Below are 19,018 nucleotides of genomic sequence, written 5' to 3'. Positions count from 1 at the left end.
ACAAGAGATAGAGCAGGAAGGCACTCAACTGAGAAGCATAACTTCGTCATGATGAGGTTGCAGGAGCAGACGAAACAGAAAAAAAGCCATCTACGTCCCCGGGAGCCTCGGTTGAACTCATACAAACAAAGGGATGCGTTGGCACACCGCTTCTAAGGCTCTCCCCATTTCTGAAAGGGTGGTCTTGGCATGTTATTATCTAGACAGCAGCCCTCACACAGGACACGAAGGGCAGCTGGGATAAGAAAAGGACCGGATCCGTGCAGACTGCAGGGCAAGTAACGAGCAAGCAACCGTAAAACCCTAAGCGCCGGAACAGATAAGCTTTGGGATGGGCCGGCCGCGAAGACACCGCCTCCCGGGGTCGGACGCCGGCTGCGAGGACCTCCGCGGCCACGCGGGCACACGGCCACTGTCCACCTGCCGACTGCCCACCGGGAACGCGACCAGGGAGAAAATTCCAGACCCGCTCGCAGAAGCACCGGCAAGAACGGGGCAGAGCCGGGGGCGGTGGGAAGGGGAGCAGCCTGCACCTCCCCCGGGGCCGCCTCGGTGTTCTTGGGAAGTGTAGTCCTGCGTCAGGTCCACGTCCCCTGGATCCTGGAAGCCGGACTACAGCTCCCTGCAGTCCTGTGCAAGCTTTGTGCATTGCGCCTGCGCGGTGAGGTGGCCGATGCCGCTATAAAGGCTTGTTTTGCTCCGGGGCTGATGCTCGCGAGCGTGGTTGAGCGGCCGGCGCTCCTCTCCGGGAGCTGGGACGCAGGTAGGTGGCAGTGACCCCCGCACCCTCACCTCGCCCCTCGGTTGTCACGGGGCTCACTCCCTTGCGTTTCCTCTGGCCGTGGTGGGCTGTGATCGGGGGTGCGGGCAGTTCGGGGGACGCCGGAGACCTGAGAAGAGCGGCCTGACCTCCCTCTGGTCTCCGCCGCCCGCTCCTCTGGACGCGACCCCTGGGAGCTGGTGGAGGAGGCCCTGCGTCGAAAGGCTGGCAGGTAGGGTTGGAATGAGTGGTCCGAGGTGCTGGCTCCATACCCAGCAGCGGCCGCCAGGGGGTGCTGCGTTCGCGGCCCGTGGTGTGGGTCACGGTCGCCTAGCCAGGCCCGAGCCGGCAGAGGGAACGCCCTGGGGCCAGCGCATCCCAGGCGGATCTGGCCTTAGACAAGCCCCGGTGCCGGGATCGTGGGGCGGGCGGCCCGGGCTACCTCCCTGGGGCCGCAGGCCTGAGACTGGGCAACCAGCGACCCTCGAAGGCGGTCCTCCTCCGTTTCTGCAGACGGAGTATAGATGGAGGTACACGATGCGAGCACGCACCGCAGACCTGGAGCTGGAGCCGGGGCTCTGGGCTGTCAGCCGCCCAGCGCTGCGGGTTGCTTTGTATATTCACACAGGGGTCCTTCGGTTTCCGCCCCAGCGTGGGGAGGCTGGAGGGAGGAAGCACTGGGAAAGTTTCAGAAGGTTTTCGAGGAGGAGGATCGGTTGGAACGGGGTCTCTAGCGCGGGTGAGGGACCGGGAAGCTTGGAAGGTGCAAACGGGCGGATCGCAGGGGGCGTGGTGAAACCCCGTGTGTCCTCTTGGCCTCGCATTTTCCTTGTGCAGCGTCCGGGCCTGGAGTGAGAGTCTGGAGGTCTGGAAGTCCACCCAGGCGCGTGGCGATGAAGGCAATGGGCAGCAGCAGTCTAGCTAGCTACAGCTCCCGTGCGACTTCTCTCTCCTCCCCTCCCCCTGCTGCTGAGCCGAGCCGAGCCGACCGTGGTGCAGGGAGAGTGCACCTGGCCCCTCGAGGAGAGTCGCCAGGAGCAAGGCCAGTGGGCCCCATGGGCTCGTGTTGAATCTGACAACTTGGGGTGCGGGGATTCTCCCACTTGGTTATGCTGCCTTTGCCCCCATCTGGCTATGGTTTAAACATGAACACAATCTCTCCCTTTTGCCTCTCCGTTAGCATTTAAAAAGGCTTTGCAGCAGTAGGATACAAACAGTGGCCTTAGTTGCTTGTTTCAGGTTGGGTCCTTGTTTCTTTGCACAACCTACCAGGCGTCCTAGCTCTAGGTTGGGTCCCTGTGGCCTGCCCGCTCTTGTATCCCTGGTGACAGAAGACCAGTGTCCAGTCTGTTCAAGGCCAAGAGCTGTGCTTGACTTGGGCCCAGCGACCCTCATGGCTCTGCCTCTTTCCCCCCAGGCGATGGAAGAGTGAGGGGTGTTGAAGATCATAGAAAACTGTTCCCCACATCTTTCATGCATGGAATCACTTGGTCTTTTGGGGCAGGTCACCAAGGTCCCTTAGGATCATCTAGCACTGTCCTGTGCCAGTCACAAAAGGCACCGGTTGGTATTTGTAGCTTACCCGGGAAGTGGCTCAGCCCTGCCCCTCTGCGCATCCACTGACTGTACCTTCCCTGATTGTTCTGGGTCCCTGGTGAACTGAGAGGATCTTCCTGTGCTTGACATGGTGCTTGGTGTTGTGAATGGGTTCCGGTGGCTGCCTGCTCCCTTGCAAACTCCTCTCTGCCCCAACTCCTCCCCCCAGCTTTGTAGATTTTAAAGTAGCACTGATCTTTTCCTCTTCCAGATAATCAGCTAGGCTAGGGAACCTCAGGTTGGGGGCGGGGGTTGGGACGGGGAGTCTACACTGCCCTACACTGCCGTGATCCCTATGCAAGGAGGGTTCCTCCCCTGTGCAGCTCCTGCTCCACACTGGGGACGCTGGCAGATGCCAGGGCTTACACTGCCCTACACTGCCGTGATCCCTATGCAAGGAGGGTTCCTCCCCTGTGCAGCTCCTGCTCCACACTGGGGACGCTGGCAGATGCCAGGGCTGTTTATAGTTTAGCCTTAATGAGGTCTCTGTGACGTGATTGGCGTGCTCTCGCTTGGTGAGCCAGTGTTCTTTATGAGCAGTTTGTCATTGGGCAAGGTGATGTGTGTTTGTGTGTGTTTAAGATAAGTAACTCAGCTGCATCAACCTGGGATACCTGATCCAGAATTCTGAAAGTCAAGCTTGCTTTGGCGCTAGAGGTGTCTCTTGGGGCTAGGGGGTGGGGTGGATTTAGTGCCTATTAAAGAGGATCAGTAAGTGGTCTCCTTTTTTTCTGATGCCTTAAAAAATGAATTGTAGTTGTCAGAATTTTGTGCCGCAGAGGTGGTACTCTCTAGTCATAGCGATAACCAGGAATTTCTGGAACCCGCAAAGCAACACAGCTACGTTTCTTTAATTTCTAGTGGGGCCGATAGGAAAGATGTTTTCTCAGCTTGTATCTGGGAAACCGTAAATCATCTGTGAGTGGGAAGCATGTTTCAGAGAAGTATGTATGTGTTTATTTATTTATTTTTAAAGTGACCAGCGTTGATACAGGATATCAAGTTAGCCAGGCAAACAGTGGTTTAGAATGGTTTGGGGTGGTACAGGGTAGGGAATGTGTTAGTACCAGCTTTGTTGAGAAAAGATTCAAATATCTTGGAATTCACCCTTCTGAAGTGTGGAATTCAATGTGGCTTTTTAAAGGTATATTCCCAGCATTGTGTAACCATCAGTACTGGCTAATTTTAGAACACTTCCCTTACCCCCAGGGGAGTTGTGTTTTAATTCAAGGTATAATGATATTTCATATATTAGCCTGTAACTTTAATATCAGCCAGCCTGTTAACTGGTTATAAAAATGCAGAGAAGGGACTCTCTCATTGGTAGAATAAATACTTTGTAAGTTTTCATTTAGTAAAATTTAGTAAGGGAAATTATGTTCATTTTAAAGTTGTGGCATTTTTAATGTATAGAACAAACTGAAATTGTTTCCAGAAAGTCTTCAAAAAAAAAAAATAAATAAAGAGAGAGAAAGAAACATGTTAGTACATTGGATTTTGGATTTGAGCTTTGTTATACAAGGTGAGTATCCCTTTCCTAATGTGTTAATTCTAATTTTTTTTTCCTTTAAAGATGGGAGAAGGTTGTTTTTCATTATTCTATTACATTCAGTTTTTTTCTTTAAAAAATGAAGTAATACTTGAAAACTTTTAAAATTATTTTTATAGCTGCACCAGTGGAAAGCTTTGATACTTTTGCCCCTCCCCATGTTTTTCCCCCTCTTGTAAAAGCACTTTAGCAGGTGGTTAAGTGCAATTTAGGAAATATCTGTGCTTGATGAACTTTTCATTTCAGAAATTCTGAAGTGGAACCAAGAGTCTGTGAGCCGTGGCGCCCGCAATCAGAAGAGATGAAGGACATCGACATTGGGAAAGAGTACATCATCCCCAGTCCCGGGTACAGGAGTGTGAGGGAGAGAACCGGCTCTTCTGGGCAGCACAGAGAGCGCGACGAGTCCAGGTTCAAGAGAACTCGACCGGTCAGTCTGGCCCGGGAGTCCCTTTTCTCACCTGCTGGTTGTATCAGACCACGCCTTGGGAGATGTGGTGTATACGTGGAAGCTTTGTTCTTCCTGTGTTGGCTGTCAGTCACTGTGAAGAATCCCTGGTAACTGATAGGGTAATTACTGGTTCACAGTGAACACTCAGTAAATGCAAGGAAGGACTGACTCCCAGCCTCTCTCCTGTTTCTCCCTTAGTATCCTCCTCTTTCTCACTTCTACTCCATTGTGCCTTCTTTGCTTAAGAGAAGACAATATCTAAGAGGGAAGGGGGTGGAAGGAATATGAACCATTAAGCTCCATGCATGTACCTAAGCAAAATCGGTTTTATCTTCTGCCTCATGTGTGTTTAAAATGTGAATCCTTTGGAGAGACTCTGGCTTCAGAGGGTGATTGGAACAGTTCTAGAGAGTTGTAGGGTGATCAGCAAGCAAGTGAATTTACGGATGTTCGGCAGTCTTTAGGTAGAAGTCTGGTTTCCTCCAGTGTAAATCATGAAGATACCTCTTACCCTGGAGAAAAACATTTCTTCTAAGAAAAGCACTGGACTCTTTCTTGAACTGCAGAAGTGACTAATAGGGCAGAATGTGGGTGACTAGCTTAAGGAAATTGTTTGTGTATCTTTGATGTGAAATCTTGGGGAAGGTGTCAGCTGTGCCGCCTGACACTAGGCTGACATGACCTGTTGCTCTGTAGTGTGTTAATCAGCATTGTCCCACCACGGGGTCTTGTCTGTCCCCCACTGTGTTGACAGAATGCTGTCCCATTCAGGATTCACTTTGGAGAAGCCTAGATTCCACATAATCAGTGTCAAATACGTCTTTGGCACCAGACTTAATACTTCTTTGTGCCCTATTGTCTAGACCTTATGGTAATTGAGCGTGTCCGGAAGGATGGCTTCTGAGCTCTTCCAGTGTAGCAGTTGAATGTGGCAAAGGTCACACAGGTGACAACTTGGGAAGCAGAGCCTTAAAGGGAGGTCAGGTAGGAAGGGTTTTTAGGCAATAAAGACCCACAGGTATGGTGGGAAAAAAAGTACCTGGCACGGTGAGACCTTGGGTGAGGTGGTCATATCCATCAGAGGTTTGCATATGAAGTGGTGTCAGCAGCAGTACCTAACTCATGAGATTGCCCAGGGTTAAGTGCACTCATACACAGAAATCACCTAGCATGAACGGTGCCTGGCATGTGTCCAGCGCTCCATAAACCTTAGCTCTCAGAACCAGTTGTCTAGCACATGGGATGCGGATGGGGAGCAGGGCTCAGAAAAGCTGTGTGTGCTGCTAGGGAATCGTTTCCTGCAGTCCTTGGGGGGCTCTGGGAAGTTACTGGGATTTCTTTTGTAACTTCTTATTTTGAGATCATTGTCGATATATACCCAGTTGTAAAAACATGGAGAAAGATTCCATATATATATATACGTACATATATGTGTATGTGTGTATACACACACGCACACATCATCCAGGTTCTCCCAATGGTAATGACCTGCATAACTAGTACAGTATCATAATAGGACATTGGTTGACCTTGAAATAACCCCTGACCTTATTAAGATCTCACTACAGGCCGGTGCCGCCCTCAGTGCTGGCACCCCGGGTTCTAGTCCCGGTCGGGGTGCCGGATTCTGTCCTGGTTGCTCCTCTTCCAGTCCAACTCTCTGCTGTGGCCCGGGAGTGCAGTGGAGGATGGCCCAAGTGCTTGGGCCCTGCACCCACATGGGAGACCAGGAGGAAGCACCTGGCTCCTGGCTTCGGATCGGCACAGTGCACCTGCTGCCACACGCTGGCTTAGTGGCCACTTGGGGGGTGAACCAACAGAAAAAGGAAGACCTTTCTCTTTGTCTCTCTCTCTCTCACTCTCTACCTCTGCCTGTTAAAAAAAAAATCTCACTGGTTTTACACTCACTCATATATGTGTGCACACATGCGCATAGGCTCTGCATGGACTGTTTCCATATGTACAGATTTGATTGACCACTGCCACAGTCAAGATGGGAAAGTCCCATCCCAAAGACCTCCCGTGCACCTCTTTCACAGCCACCTCCACCTCCCCCTGCTCCTCTCCTAACCACTTGCCCTTTCCCTATCCGTGCCATCGTAAGATGCTGTGTAATAGCGTCACCGAGTATGTGCCTTTTGAGATTGCTTTTTTCCCTTGGCCTAATTTCCTTGATAGGCACCTAATCTGTTATGTGCATCCATAGGACTTTACATTTTATTGCTGAGTAGTAGTCCATGTTGTAGGTGGGACACAGTTTGTCTAATTATTCATCCATTGAAGGACATTTGGGTTATTTCCAGTTTGTGGAATAACGATAAAGGTACTTTGAACATTTGTATATAGGGTTTTTTATGAACCTTAGTTTTCCTTTCTTTGGGTGAATGCCCAGGACTGCAGTTGCTGGGTCATACGGTCAGTGCACATTTAGTTTTATGAGACACTGCAGTGCTCTGTCCCAGAGTGGCTGTGTCATTTTACATGGCCACCAGCAATGAGCCAGTTCTCCTGCATTCTTACTGGTAAGTTAGTGCTGTCATTTTTATTAATTAGCATTCTGATAGGGATGTCTGACATCTCGTTGTGGTTTCCATTTGCATATCCCTGATGTCTGCTGACATTGAACTGAGAAGGGATTTTTAAAAACTAGATTTTCACCTTGGAAAGATTAGTCTTAGGGCCAGAGTTGTGTAGTAGGTGATGGCATCCCATATCAGAGTGCTATTTTGAGTCTAGACTGCTCTGCTTCCAGTGCAGCTTCCTGCTAATGCACCTGGGAAGGCAATGGAAGATGGCCCAAGTACATGGACCCTTGCTACCCACTGGGGAGACCAGGATGGAGTTCCAGGCTCCTCAGTTTGGCCTGACCCAGACTTGGCTACTGCGGTCATTTGGGGAGTGAACCAGTAGAAAGATGATCTCCCTTTTTCTGTCTCTCCCTCTCTGTTGCTCTGCCTTTAAAATATTTTTTTTAAAAGAGCAAGATTAGTCTTGAAACAATGCAGAAAAAGTCTGTTACAAGAGAGAGACTCAAAACACAGGAACAGTCAGGGGGCTGTTGCGACTACCCATTTGAAACAAGTCTGTTTGAAAGCATGGAAGTGAGGAGGGAGGAGAAGGCAGATGGTGAGGGGCGTGTCTGGAAGGGGAGGAAGGCACTGGGGTGTTGGAATTGGTGGTAAGGATTTAAACCTACGAGAGGACACAGGGGAGAAGGAGATTTGGGAGATAAGAGTGAGTTTGATTCTGAACATGTTGTATTTGAAGTACATCAGGTAAAATAATCAGTAGGCAGAAGAGAGACAAGGAGTAGGGGGAACACGTTGGAGCCAGAGGTGTGTCCATGTAGATGAAGCTTGCCCAAGGGTGGCTGGCAGAGCAGGGAGGGCTGGGGCTTGTGACATCATGGGGGACAGGGTCCGGTCCAGTTTGTTAGGCCAGACTTGACATTAGCATGAGCACTGGTAGCAGCAGGCCCTTTCTCTGTAGGTGAACTGCAGAGTCATTGCTGGGTCTTTTGTTGCCTAAATGATTGAGCCAGCAGCCGTGGCCGCCAGTCCTCCCCCCCACCCCCACCCCATTCCCAGTGTGACAGAGCCTTTTCTTGAAGAAACAGGACAACTAGTTCAACCTCTGTAAATCTCAGGAGTCCACATGAGTGTTGTTCCCATTACTCTTTCATGTTTCCTAAACCTCTAAATTAGAATGCTATTTCCCTGATTTTTGCCTTATCTTTGTACCCTCTGAAGTATTTTTTTTTAACTTAAAATATTTCTTTTAATTTATCCTTTTTTTCCTCTCTCTCTCTTTTTTTTTTTCTTGCTTAGCCTTGACCTAAGCTATAAAATCATGGGTTTATTTATCCTCTTTTTGGACACACATTAAAGTAAATGCATAGCTATTAAAAGTATTTTTAGAAGTCCACATACCATCTAGAATCTTCTTGAGTACTACCTGTCAAAAAAGAAAATATGTGTCAGATATATTTATCTTGAGCTTGCTCATATGTTGTAAGTTTGCAGACAGAGGGAACCAGCAAGATGAAAAAAAAAATTGCAGTTTGAGATGGTGTACAAATGGATTATATGAGTAGTTGGGAAGTAGAATGCCTGTATAAACATACAGGATTGGTTGGTTTGTTTAAGGTAAGCAGCTCATTGGCTAGAGACTGCAGTTTCATGTCCCACCATCAAAACCAACAACCACATCATCAGTTGATAAAGAGGAAATTTGGGACAGGGACTCCCAGTGTCAGGCACGCCTACCACCCATCAGGAATCACAGACGGCACCTCTGAGTAGCAAGAGAGGGGGCTGCCTCTGTGCCCCAAGTTGGAAGATGAGGTTTCACTCACCACCATTGGCCTTGGCTGGATCCAGTTAAGAAGGAGGCATGAAACTATCAGAAGCAGAGGACTCAAGAGAAGTCCAGTGCCTCTCACCGTCCTAAGCTTTAAGCCAAGATTCAGAGCACACACTTTGCCCATTTCTTAATATTACGACCAAATCTTTCTTTTGGAATATCTTTGGGAAAATTGCCCCAATCACTCTTATCTTCAAATGTCTGAACTTCCCTACATATGCTTGGAGGGAATTACTGCAAAAATAATACATCTGCACACCTACCCTTTCTTTAGGACTGTGATGTCGACGCCTATGGCCACACACACGCATGCCTCACAGGCATCCTTCAGTCCTCAAGTGCTGCTTTCTATGACTGTTCGTTCTTGGAGCCTGCGTAGTAACTTCAGCTGGCATCACTTCAGCCAACATGGAGATTTATATCTAGGCCACTACTTGACACTGTTACTGTGCCCAAGGCATGACTCTTCAGGCAGGGCTCCCTTTCTTAGAATTGTCTTCATATGTGCACCTGTAGATCACCAGACTGCACACCCCTGATGTGTTTCTTTTCTTCAGAGATGATGGTTAAGCATTTTCTTATTTGGCAAACACTCAAGCACTCTCCAAGTGCATGCCCAGCACAGAACCAGTGGTCTGGTTGCAGATGCAGTGGTACTGGGCCTACTGACTGCCAAACAAACCTCAACTCACAGATGTGTACTTAGATGACTATAATTTGGCTGCCATGGAAATTAATAAGAAGGAAGAAGTGCTTCTCTCTCAGGAAGACACCAAGAGGAGGTAACCTTTGACTGTAACCTTGAAGAACAGGTAGAATTTTGAGAAATGAGAACACACCAGGCTGAGGAGCAAGTTGGAAGTAAGGACAACCAGACCCTGTTGTCTTTAAGCATAATGTGTGTGATGTCATACATTAAGAGGACTAAGTTGGTGGATTTCAGACTGTGTGTGTATATTCCTGAATAATAAACCAAGGAATCTGGGTTTTTATTGCTTTAAATTATAAGCAAAAGCAAGACACTATCTGATGCTGTTACAAACTTTAGTGCTGTTGGGTCAAAGGGAATGGTGACTTGGTTTTTACTGGCATGTCTAATCTGGGAAAGAGGAAGCGTGGAAAATAAGCAGAAGTCAACTAAAGATCAGGCGCCATTATTTCTGCACTATTTTTACCCTTCTCTCAAAAGTCTGCCACTAGTAGAATTTTCTTCCCACCAAATTACAATATTCTCATCTAAGAAAGGTAACAAAGCAAATTTTCATAAGTCTAGGATCTTCCCTTAGTGTTTCCTTAGTTCTGTTCCAGGGCTGGGAACCGTTTGTCTGCAAAAGACCATGTGGGTATTGATAACATCATTCGCAGGCTATATAAAATTGTCAGCTTAAAAATTAACCTCTTGTAGATTTATTGAATCTCAAATTCCACCTGTGGTTGCCTTGGCAGAGGCAAAGCAAATGACTTCACAGGCCTTTATATGTTCCCCACCCCGTCAGTTAGATTGACCCTTCAATCTTGGTTGGAGTTTTCATAATTAGTGATTTGGAATATTTTATTGAGCTGCAGTTACATTGTAGGAATCAGGAGGATGTGGGTCTAATCAGAAATTATGCTAAGCATAGTGTTATGAAAGCAGTATGGGCTCATTGTAGAAAATGTGCCAAGTTTGTAAGATTATAGCTGGAAACAATACACTTACCCTTGACCTCTATCTACAAACAATTGTTGTTTTCATAAAATGATCTTGTCTGGGACATTATACTTTTAGAGAATTTGACCCTGAGATTTTCTTTATAGACTAAGAGTCTGTGAATTTGTCTGTGCCCTTGTGTTTTCAGGGTCAGGAATATCACCTGTGAGTTCTACTTCGTCTTAGGAAAGGAGAGAGGGCTGAAGGAGATGAGTATTTTGAAGCTTTCCATTTTTCTCTTGCTTGGTACTCAGTGACTCGGCAGATTTTCTGGACATTGTTGAGTAAGAACTCCTGCCTGCCCTTTTTTAAAAAATTTCCTTTTCCTCCCCGTAGGCATCCATAAAGCTTTATAAGACCCGATAGGTGTCTCAGGCACTGCTGGGTGATACGGTATCTGGCCTGGTGCCCTGTGTTGATCTCCAATAGCAGCCCAGAGTTTCCCAGTGAAGATGACAACAGTGCTGCTATTGGTGAGAGCCCAGGTGGCTCTCCTGCTTGGTGATTGCATCAGTGCTCATGGGACTCCTGAGGTTGGCGCGCGGCCTTGATCATGAGCTCTCTTACGCTGTCTGCAGCAAGACTGCTGTACTTTCCTAGGAAACGCTGCTTAAGGGAAATAAATATAGCCTGTTGGCATGAGTCAAAGGAGATTTCCATCAAAAAGGAAGCAAAGTATTGGAACTTGCTTCCTGTTTGTAAGCAAGTTTCAGTACCTAAGCATATTGTTAAGATAAACACGCAAGTTACAAGTGATTAAGAAAAGCTTTTTCAATGAAATTTTGGTTCCACTTTTAGGTAGCCTTCTGCTAATGCCTTCTTTAATGTCCCATTATTCCCCCCCCCCTTTTTTTTTTTTTTTACAAGTTGAGTTATAGACAGAGAGACAGAGAGAAAGGTCTTCCTTCCGTTAGTTTACTCCCCAAATGGCTGCTACAGCCGGCGCTGTGCCAATCCGAAGCCAGGAGCCAGCTTCTTCTTCCTGGTCTCCCATGCCACTAGTAGAATTTTCTTGGGCACGTGGGCCATCCTCCACTGCCCTCCTGGGCCACAGCAGAGAGCAGGGCTGGAAGAGGAGCAACCGGGACTAGATCCGGTGCCCATTGCCCATTGGGGGTGCCGGTGCCACAGGCGGAGGATTAGCCAAGTGACCCACGGCGCCGGCCCCCCCCCCCCCCTTCTTAATAAAAAACAAAAAGGTCTTTGCCAGGGACAGGAGGTGGGGTTCTCTGGAAATCTTTGCAGTGGCTGAACCTGCCATTAGCAAACTTCCAGACTAATGTAAAATTAATTTGGTGCATTGAAGTCCACTAATTAGCAGAATTAAACTTGTCTGTTGCTTCCCTCCATTCCCTGCTTTTAAGGAGTTAGTCTATTTAAGTAATTAGATGTTAAATATATCGTAATTGTTTAAGGTTATTTTCTGTTAGTAAATGACAGATGGGAGCTTCTGTTTACCAAGGCCTGCTGATGGAGTCCAAAAACAAGACTAACTTAGAAATGTACACATATAGGCCGGCGCCGTGGCTCAATAGGCTAATCCTCTGCCGTGCGGTGCCGGCACACCGGGTTCTAGTCCCGGTCGGGGCGCCAGATTCTGTCCCAGTTGCCCCTCTTCCAGGCCAGCTCTCCACTATGGCCGGGAGTGCAGTGGAGGATGGCCCAAGTGCTTGGGCCCTGCACCCGCATGGGAGACCAGGGGAAGCACCTGGCTCCTGGCTTCGGATCAGCATGATGTGCCGGCCGCAGCAGCCATTGGAGGGTGAACCAACGGCAAAAAGGAAGACATTTTTCTCTCTCTCTCACTATCCACTCTGCCTGTCCAAAAAAAAAAAAAAAATGTACGCATATTAAAAAAATGAGTAGGTCTTTCTCAAAGGCCATAGCGCCTAGTACTTGTGTAGCCCCGCCTCCCCAGAGTCTGGTCCAAGAGAGAAGTTTACTCAGTGGGCTGCAGCTAGGGCTGGTCCTCCTCCAGTGTTGTTATTTCTGGAGTTAACGGAGCTCCTGGCTTCCCTTAAAGCATTATGTTCCCCTGCCCACAGAACAGCTGGCAGACGCCTGCAGTCCCGGCAGCTGCACCTAACCTTGGAGTACGATACGCTTGTTTTCAAAAGCAAAACCTTGCTAAAAGGAGTCACATGTTGTTGTTAGGAAATCTGTTCTGTGTTGTTGAAATACAGACTTTAAGAAGCAAACTACCCAGAATGGGTTATACTAAGTGGTTATAGCTGACCGGCTTTTAAGGGATCTCATAATCTCTACACCATGTTTGCTTTCGTTTGGCATTATACACATCTAGGACTGAGCAGACTTTCTGAAATGTTGTCGCTCATGGCAGAGAAACAGCCCAACAGCCTGCCACTCAGCCTGTGTGTGTGCCTCCTGCCATGGTGGCAGGGTCTTCAGCTCTCCCTCTTTGCCATCATTCGATCACCACGCTAATTTTTCAAAAGACCACTGTACAAATCTTTGAGAGTGAAATTAACTCAGCAGGACAAGAAAGAATAGTTGTTCTTCGGTGCTTTGCGGGGCAAGGTAGAAGCTGCGATGACTGGCCCGGGTGTAGAGCGGCACGCTCAGCAGACCGTGTGGCCAAGCAGCGTGTCCGCCCTGTGGTGCCTCTCTCCTTTCTGTGTGTTGACCCTCTTCACTCTGCTGGTAGCTACAGCAGTCACCTTTACATTAACCAGGCCTGTGCAGACGGAGCCCAAGACCTGCTGTGTGGAGCCTTTAACAATCGGGCCAGGTGCTGAAGGAAGTTTTCTTTGGAAAAATAATATATATATTTTTAAAGCTAACTCCTAAATATCTTGTTGAAGAGATTTTTGTCAAATGGAAAAAACCAGCATTGCCAAGTTCCGCTAAGTCAGCAGTGGTGTTCGGACCAGTCTGCGTGTTAGAACCACTTCGGGCCAGGCCACCTTCCCACACCAATTAAATCAGCATCTGGGGAGGAAACCCAGGCTTTGGCTCCATTACCAAGCTGCCTCCCAGGTTTCAGGGTGTAGCCAGCAGCCCAGGGAAGAAAGTCTCACCTAGTGGCCTCCAAGTGTTTCCCCTGTGTCCTCCCCGCCCTGTGATTTATTTCGGTTTAATCCTTTGCACCCTTATTATGATCTTAACAAGGTTAATCTCGCACTCTCCGGTGTCATAGGAGCTTGGAATAAATTCCTTGGAGTTAAGTTTATGAAACGACCGAAAGTCCTCAGATTCCTGGTGATTGTGCGGTGATGTGAGATTATGAACCGCAGGAAAACACCTGGTTTCCCACGGCGCTGCTCCTGAGTTCTGCTCATTGGCTGGATAGATTCCCCCTGGGGAAGCCGCACTAGCTGACATCAGCACGAGGAGCACGGTGCCGCCGGAGCCGCGGGCCGCCACACAGCGCGTTGCCACTGGCAGCCCGGCTGCCGAGGGCAGGGCTGGGATGCGCAGCAGTAGGTTCTGTCGACCGCGTCCTGCATCTTCCCCGTGGAGATGCAGTTCTAGAGTGTGGCTGACCCTTTTGGCTGAAGGGGCTGCTCGTCACAGTTCTTCAGGGAAGAGCCTGAGGTGGTCAGGATCCCGTGAACAACCGGCTGGGGATGAGGCTGTGGGGAGAACTGGGAGAGGAAAGGACTTGGGGGAGACTGCCTTGATTTGCGGGAGATAAGAAGGGTGGAAAAGCCTTTTAAATTTAAAGAGCAGTTTTAATTTCTTCTTTTCAATTTAATTTTGAGTATTTTTTAAAAGATTTATTTGTTTATTTGAAAAGCAGAGATGGAGAAGAGAGGTTTTCCGTCCACTGGTTCACTCCTCAGATGGCCATAACAGCCGGAACTGAGCCAGGCCAAAGCCAGGAGCCCAGAGCTGCTTCTGGGTCTCCCACACGGATGCAGGGGCGCCAGGACTTGGGCTGTCTTCCACCAGTGTCCAAGATGCACTAACAGGGAGCTGGATCGGAAGTGGAGCAGCTGGGACACGAACCCATGTCGCTATGGGATCCCGGCACTGCAGGCGGAGGCTTAACCTTTTACGCCACAGCGCCGGCCCCTAGTTTGTAATGTTCTGAGTCTCTCGGGAACTCTGATGGCGCAACCGTTCCCCTTCAAAGTTTGTCCTGTAGATGTTTGCCATAAAGGCGCCTGTGGGACCCAGACTTCCGCCAAAAGCTTTTCTCCGAGCAAGGAGTCAGGATTCCCGAGAACAGCCTGTGTGCTCTGTGTTTGTGTTAGGGGAGGAAGACTTGTGGGATCTGAGGATTGTGCCCTTTTACTGCTGTCCTGCAGGGCGGCGCCAGCCATGAGTTCTGCAGCCTCTCCTGGCCTGGGAAGCTGTGCGGCCCTCTGCCTTGGCGCTGGATGCCTGCCATTGCTAACTGTGGAAACAGCTTGATAACCCTCAGCGCTTAGGCGCTGGGGAGTAAGGTTACCCTGCTGTTGTCCGCCATCACAGAGAGGTTGGCTTGTTCAGCCTGGGGAATGATTTCTGGCCCCTCTGTCTTGTCCCAGAGGCCTCAGTGCAGGCGGAAAGCACAGGTTGCCTTGTCTGGCAAACGTTCCTCCCTGGCAGCCGGGGTAGTGCCGGCGCCGCCGTGTTTTGGGTGTGTACATTAATTACAACTGTGGCAAGAGATGGCGTTAGGGCCGCGGAGGGAGACTTGTGCAGGCCGCTCTTATTGCTTCTGAATTGCTTGTTCCTCATTTCCCTCTCCAAATGGGCATGCGTGTTTGTGGTTCTGTGTTTCCCTGGTCTTCGTCTGAACGTTGGCAGAATCCAAACTTTCATTGTACCTTTCCGGTTCCCCAGTGTCCCTACTCCTGGCCCATTGCCATCACCTTGGTAGGAAAAAAAAACATGCTCTTAGCCACATTGTCATAAAGAGAATAAAAATGGCAGCGGTATTTTCTCGTCTAATGTTTTTCTCAACTCCTGGATCAAGCAGTATTTTTCCCTTTGGAACAAATTGTCTGCTGCAGATGTCCCTATCTGTAGCTGGGCTGTCTGGCCACAGTGAGCCTCTCACCCTGTCACACTCCTCAGGAGGGAGGAAGAGGGAGTGGGTGCTCGCAGGAGAAGCTTTAAAAGGTAGCCTCCTAGACCACGTTCCCCTCGCTCCGCATTTATCAAGAACTGACTCTGTTAGCTGTGTAGCTGTCTAGGTGCTCTCTGATACTGTTGACATGTTGGGCCAGATCAGCTGCGAGGCTGTCCTGTGCGCTGTGGGGTGGACAGCTCCTTCCTGTGGTGACAACCAAGCGTGTCTCCCAACATTGCCAAGCAGCCCTGAGCAAGCAAAAGTACCCTCACCTGAGCGCTGCTGGGCTGTGTTGTCCTTTCTGGCAGTCACTAGCCATGGACGTGGTTACTGAGCATTGGAAACATGGCCAGTCTGAATTGAGATGTGTTGTAAGTAAAAAATGCACACTTTTGGGGGCTGCTGCTGTGGCCACCAACTACAGCACTAGCATCCTATATGGGCATCAGTTCGTGTGCCTGCTGCTCCTCTTCCAATTCAGCTCCCTGCTCACTGGCCTGGGACCGCAGCAGAAGATGGTCTGTGTGCTTGGGCCCTTGCACCCGCGTGAGATACTGGTAGAAGTAGCTGGCTCCTGGCCTCAGATTGGCCCAGCGCTGGCTGTTGTGGCCATTTGGGGAGTGAACCAGCAGATTGAAGACCTTTCTCTTTGTCTCTCCTTCTCTGTCTGTAACTCTGCCTCTCAAACAAATAAATCTTTAAAAAAAAAAAAAAAAACTTCTCCTCCCTATATGTTACTGTCCATACTTAACATTGATTTCCCATTTAAAAAAAAAAACAACTTGCTTTTAAAGCTTGAGTAGTAAAAAGAAACACTTCATTTGCAAACTATTATTATATTTTATATTGATATTTTATATTGATATTATATTTTATATTGATGTTAAATGAATAATCATTTTTTGTGTTGAGTAAAACAATTAATTCCACCTTTTACTTTTTAAATGTGGCCACTAGAAAAATCTAACTTATGTCATATGCCTTACATTCGTGGCTTATATTTCTTCTTCTTTTTTTTTTAAAATTTATTTATTTGAGAGACAGAGATGCCCTACCCATTGATTTCACTCCTCAAATGCTCACAACAGCTGCGGCTGGGCCATGCCAAAGCTGGAAACTGGGAATTCAAGTCAGGTCTCCCATGTGGGTGGCGAGGACCCAACTACTAGAGCCCTCGCCTGCCGCTTCATAGGGTGTGCATTAGCAGGAAGCTGGGATCAAGAGTGGAGCTGGTGGGCCTGGTGCTGTGGTGCAGCGCATTAAAGCCCCAGACTGCAGTGCCAGCATCCCATATGGGTGCCAGTTCAATTCCGGCTGCTCCTCTTCCGATCCAGCTCTCTGCTATGGCCTGGGAAAGCAGTAGAAGATGGCCCAAGTCCTTGGGCCCCTGCACCCACGTGGGAGACCTTGAAGAAGCTCTGGCTCTTGTCTTCAGGGAGGCCCAGCTTTGGCTGTTGTGGTCATTTGGAGAGTGAACCAGCAGATGGAAGACTTCTTTCTCTCTCTCTCTCTCTCTCTCTCTCTCTCCCCCCCCCCCTTCTTTCTGTAACTCTCTTTCAAATAAATAAAATAAATCTTTTTTAAAAACAGGAGTGGAGCTGGGACTCAAACCCAAGCATCCCAATTTGCAATGCTGGTGTCCCAAGCATTATCTTAACCTTAGACCAATGCCCGACGCTATGTTCTATTTCTGTTGGACAGTACTGAGTGAGGTGTTGATCTACTGTAGTTTAGCCATTAGTCTTGTAGTAGGCATTTCAATCTTTGTACCATTGGGTTTAAATAATTTCTGTCCTTTGGAAAATCTTCCTTCCTACAGTAAAATTACGGAGACACATGCAGCATCGGTAGTGTTGTGCGCACCCAGTCTGTTCTCTGGGATACTTACTGGGAGTGTATTACAGATTGGCTCAGTGTTCAGGTAGTATAAATTTGTCTGCATTTCCCTCTTTTCCATGTTGGATTTTATCTATTTCTATTAAGGTCTTTATAAAATTGTATCTTAAAATTCAGTTTTTATTTTTTGATTGGTGACTCTTGGGTCTGTCCTTACCTGTATCTTTGGCACCTGGAATACTGCCTAGCACTACATAATGAGTCCTTGCTGAATGAGTGGATTTTTTTAAAAAATCATGTTTTTCAGTAAAAGGCTACTATTATAAATGTATTATTTCATCAGTTAGCTGGTCATTTTTTTTAAAGCTCTATCTCTTTCCTTTAAGGTTAATTTTTTATGAAAAATGTTTTCCCTTTGATAGTTGAACTCATCTATCTTACCTTCAACAATTTTCTGATTTTCAAGGAGAAACTGAGTCTCCCTTTCATGGCTGGGCTAAATACACTGCTTAACTTTCTGCTATTTATTTCATCTTGTTTATGTAACTTGTTAGGGTTAAGTCCACAAGCATTAATGTGTGGTGTGAAACTGGAATCTCAGTTCCTCTCCAACCTGGTATATATTTGTCCCTAAACAGTCACTGACTAGTGATTGCCCAGTCAGTTGTATTGTTTATGCTGTCATCTAGTAAGCCATTATAATTTTAATAGATTGAGTTTTTTTTTTCTCTTGGTTCATTTCCATTTGCAATCCTTTCAGCCTTAGAATGTTGATAGCACACTTTTATAGAATGTTAAGTGTGGCAGGATATAGTTATTTTTACCTGTAAAAGACACATATTTTTCCCCTAGCATGCTTGGCGACATAAGCTTTTTTAGGAAGCATGGAGAGGAAGAGAAGTTAGATATCCCAGTGGGTACACATCTGTGTACTCACTGGCAGGTTAGTGTAAAGATGCTTTTATTTTGTGTTTAACTCTATGTCTATAATGTTTCTGTCCTCTAGCATCTGTTAATCTTTGATTTAAGAATAATTAGAGATGTGCATTTTTGCAGTTAAGTGAAGCCATTTATTTACAATCTAGTGTTCTAGTTACATGGTTGTGACTGGCTTTGGAAACTACTATTTGCTTATAATGAACTTAGTTAGGAAAGTCAGAGTTACTAGGTTATAGTTGATTTTAATCTGGTCCTCAACCTGGGGGAAGGAGGAGAAGAGACTGCTGAGGTCACCTTATACAGCTGTGGGTTATTTGCTTTTCAAAATGTTTTTATTTATTTGAGAGGCAAAGAGAGAGAGAGAGAGCTCCCATCCACTGGTTTGCTCATCAGATGCTTGCAACAGCCAAGGCTTGGCTAGGCCAGGTTAAGCCAGAAGTGGGGAACTCAGTCTGGGTTCCTCATGTGGGTGGCAGGGACCTAAGTACTTGAGTCACCTCTGGTGCAGTTTAACAGGAAGCTGGGAGTGGAGACTCAAACCCAGGCTCTCCAGTATGAGATGTGGGTGTCCTAAGACACACCTTAACAGCTCTGCCAAATGCTTGCCCCTTACCTGTTCTGTGGGAATTCCCACATTATGTTTTTCCATTACATGAAGTTTTAAGGATTACTGCCATTTTGGCCATTTTGGGGTTGAGGATGTAGTCTTTGTGAGGATAAAATTAAAATTGCACCGAGAGCCTTGTTCTAAAATGGGAATCAGGACAGGAACCTCCAATCTCAGTCAAATTGCAAGCATTTGATAATGCCACTGC

At 47.6% G+C, this 19,018-nt stretch overlaps 1 protein-coding gene across 3 annotated transcripts in view; it reads left to right on the top strand.

Moving 5' to 3' along the window:
- The first annotated feature begins 641 nt into the window (after positions 1–641).
- Positions 642–19,018, top strand: part of ABCC5 (ATP binding cassette subfamily C member 5) — an 89,969-nt gene continuing 71,592 nt past the window's right edge. For all 3 annotated transcript variants that reach the window (XM_062210471.1, XM_062210480.1, XM_062210486.1), the window contains exons 1-2: positions 642–763; positions 4,152–4,335. In XM_062210471.1, coding sequence (XP_062066455.1) covers positions 4,207–4,335 — 129 coding nt within the window. In that variant the 5' untranslated portion in view covers positions 642–763; positions 4,152–4,206. The remainder of the gene's footprint in view (positions 764–4,151; positions 4,336–19,018) is intronic.

The sequence above is a fragment of the Lepus europaeus genome, chromosome 2 (assembly GCF_033115175.1).
Source record: "Lepus europaeus isolate LE1 chromosome 2, mLepTim1.pri, whole genome shotgun sequence".
Taxonomy (NCBI): domain Eukaryota; kingdom Metazoa; phylum Chordata; class Mammalia; order Lagomorpha; family Leporidae; genus Lepus; species Lepus europaeus.
Note: the sequence above shows the minus strand (reverse complement) of the source record. Positions and strands in the feature narration are given on the sequence as shown.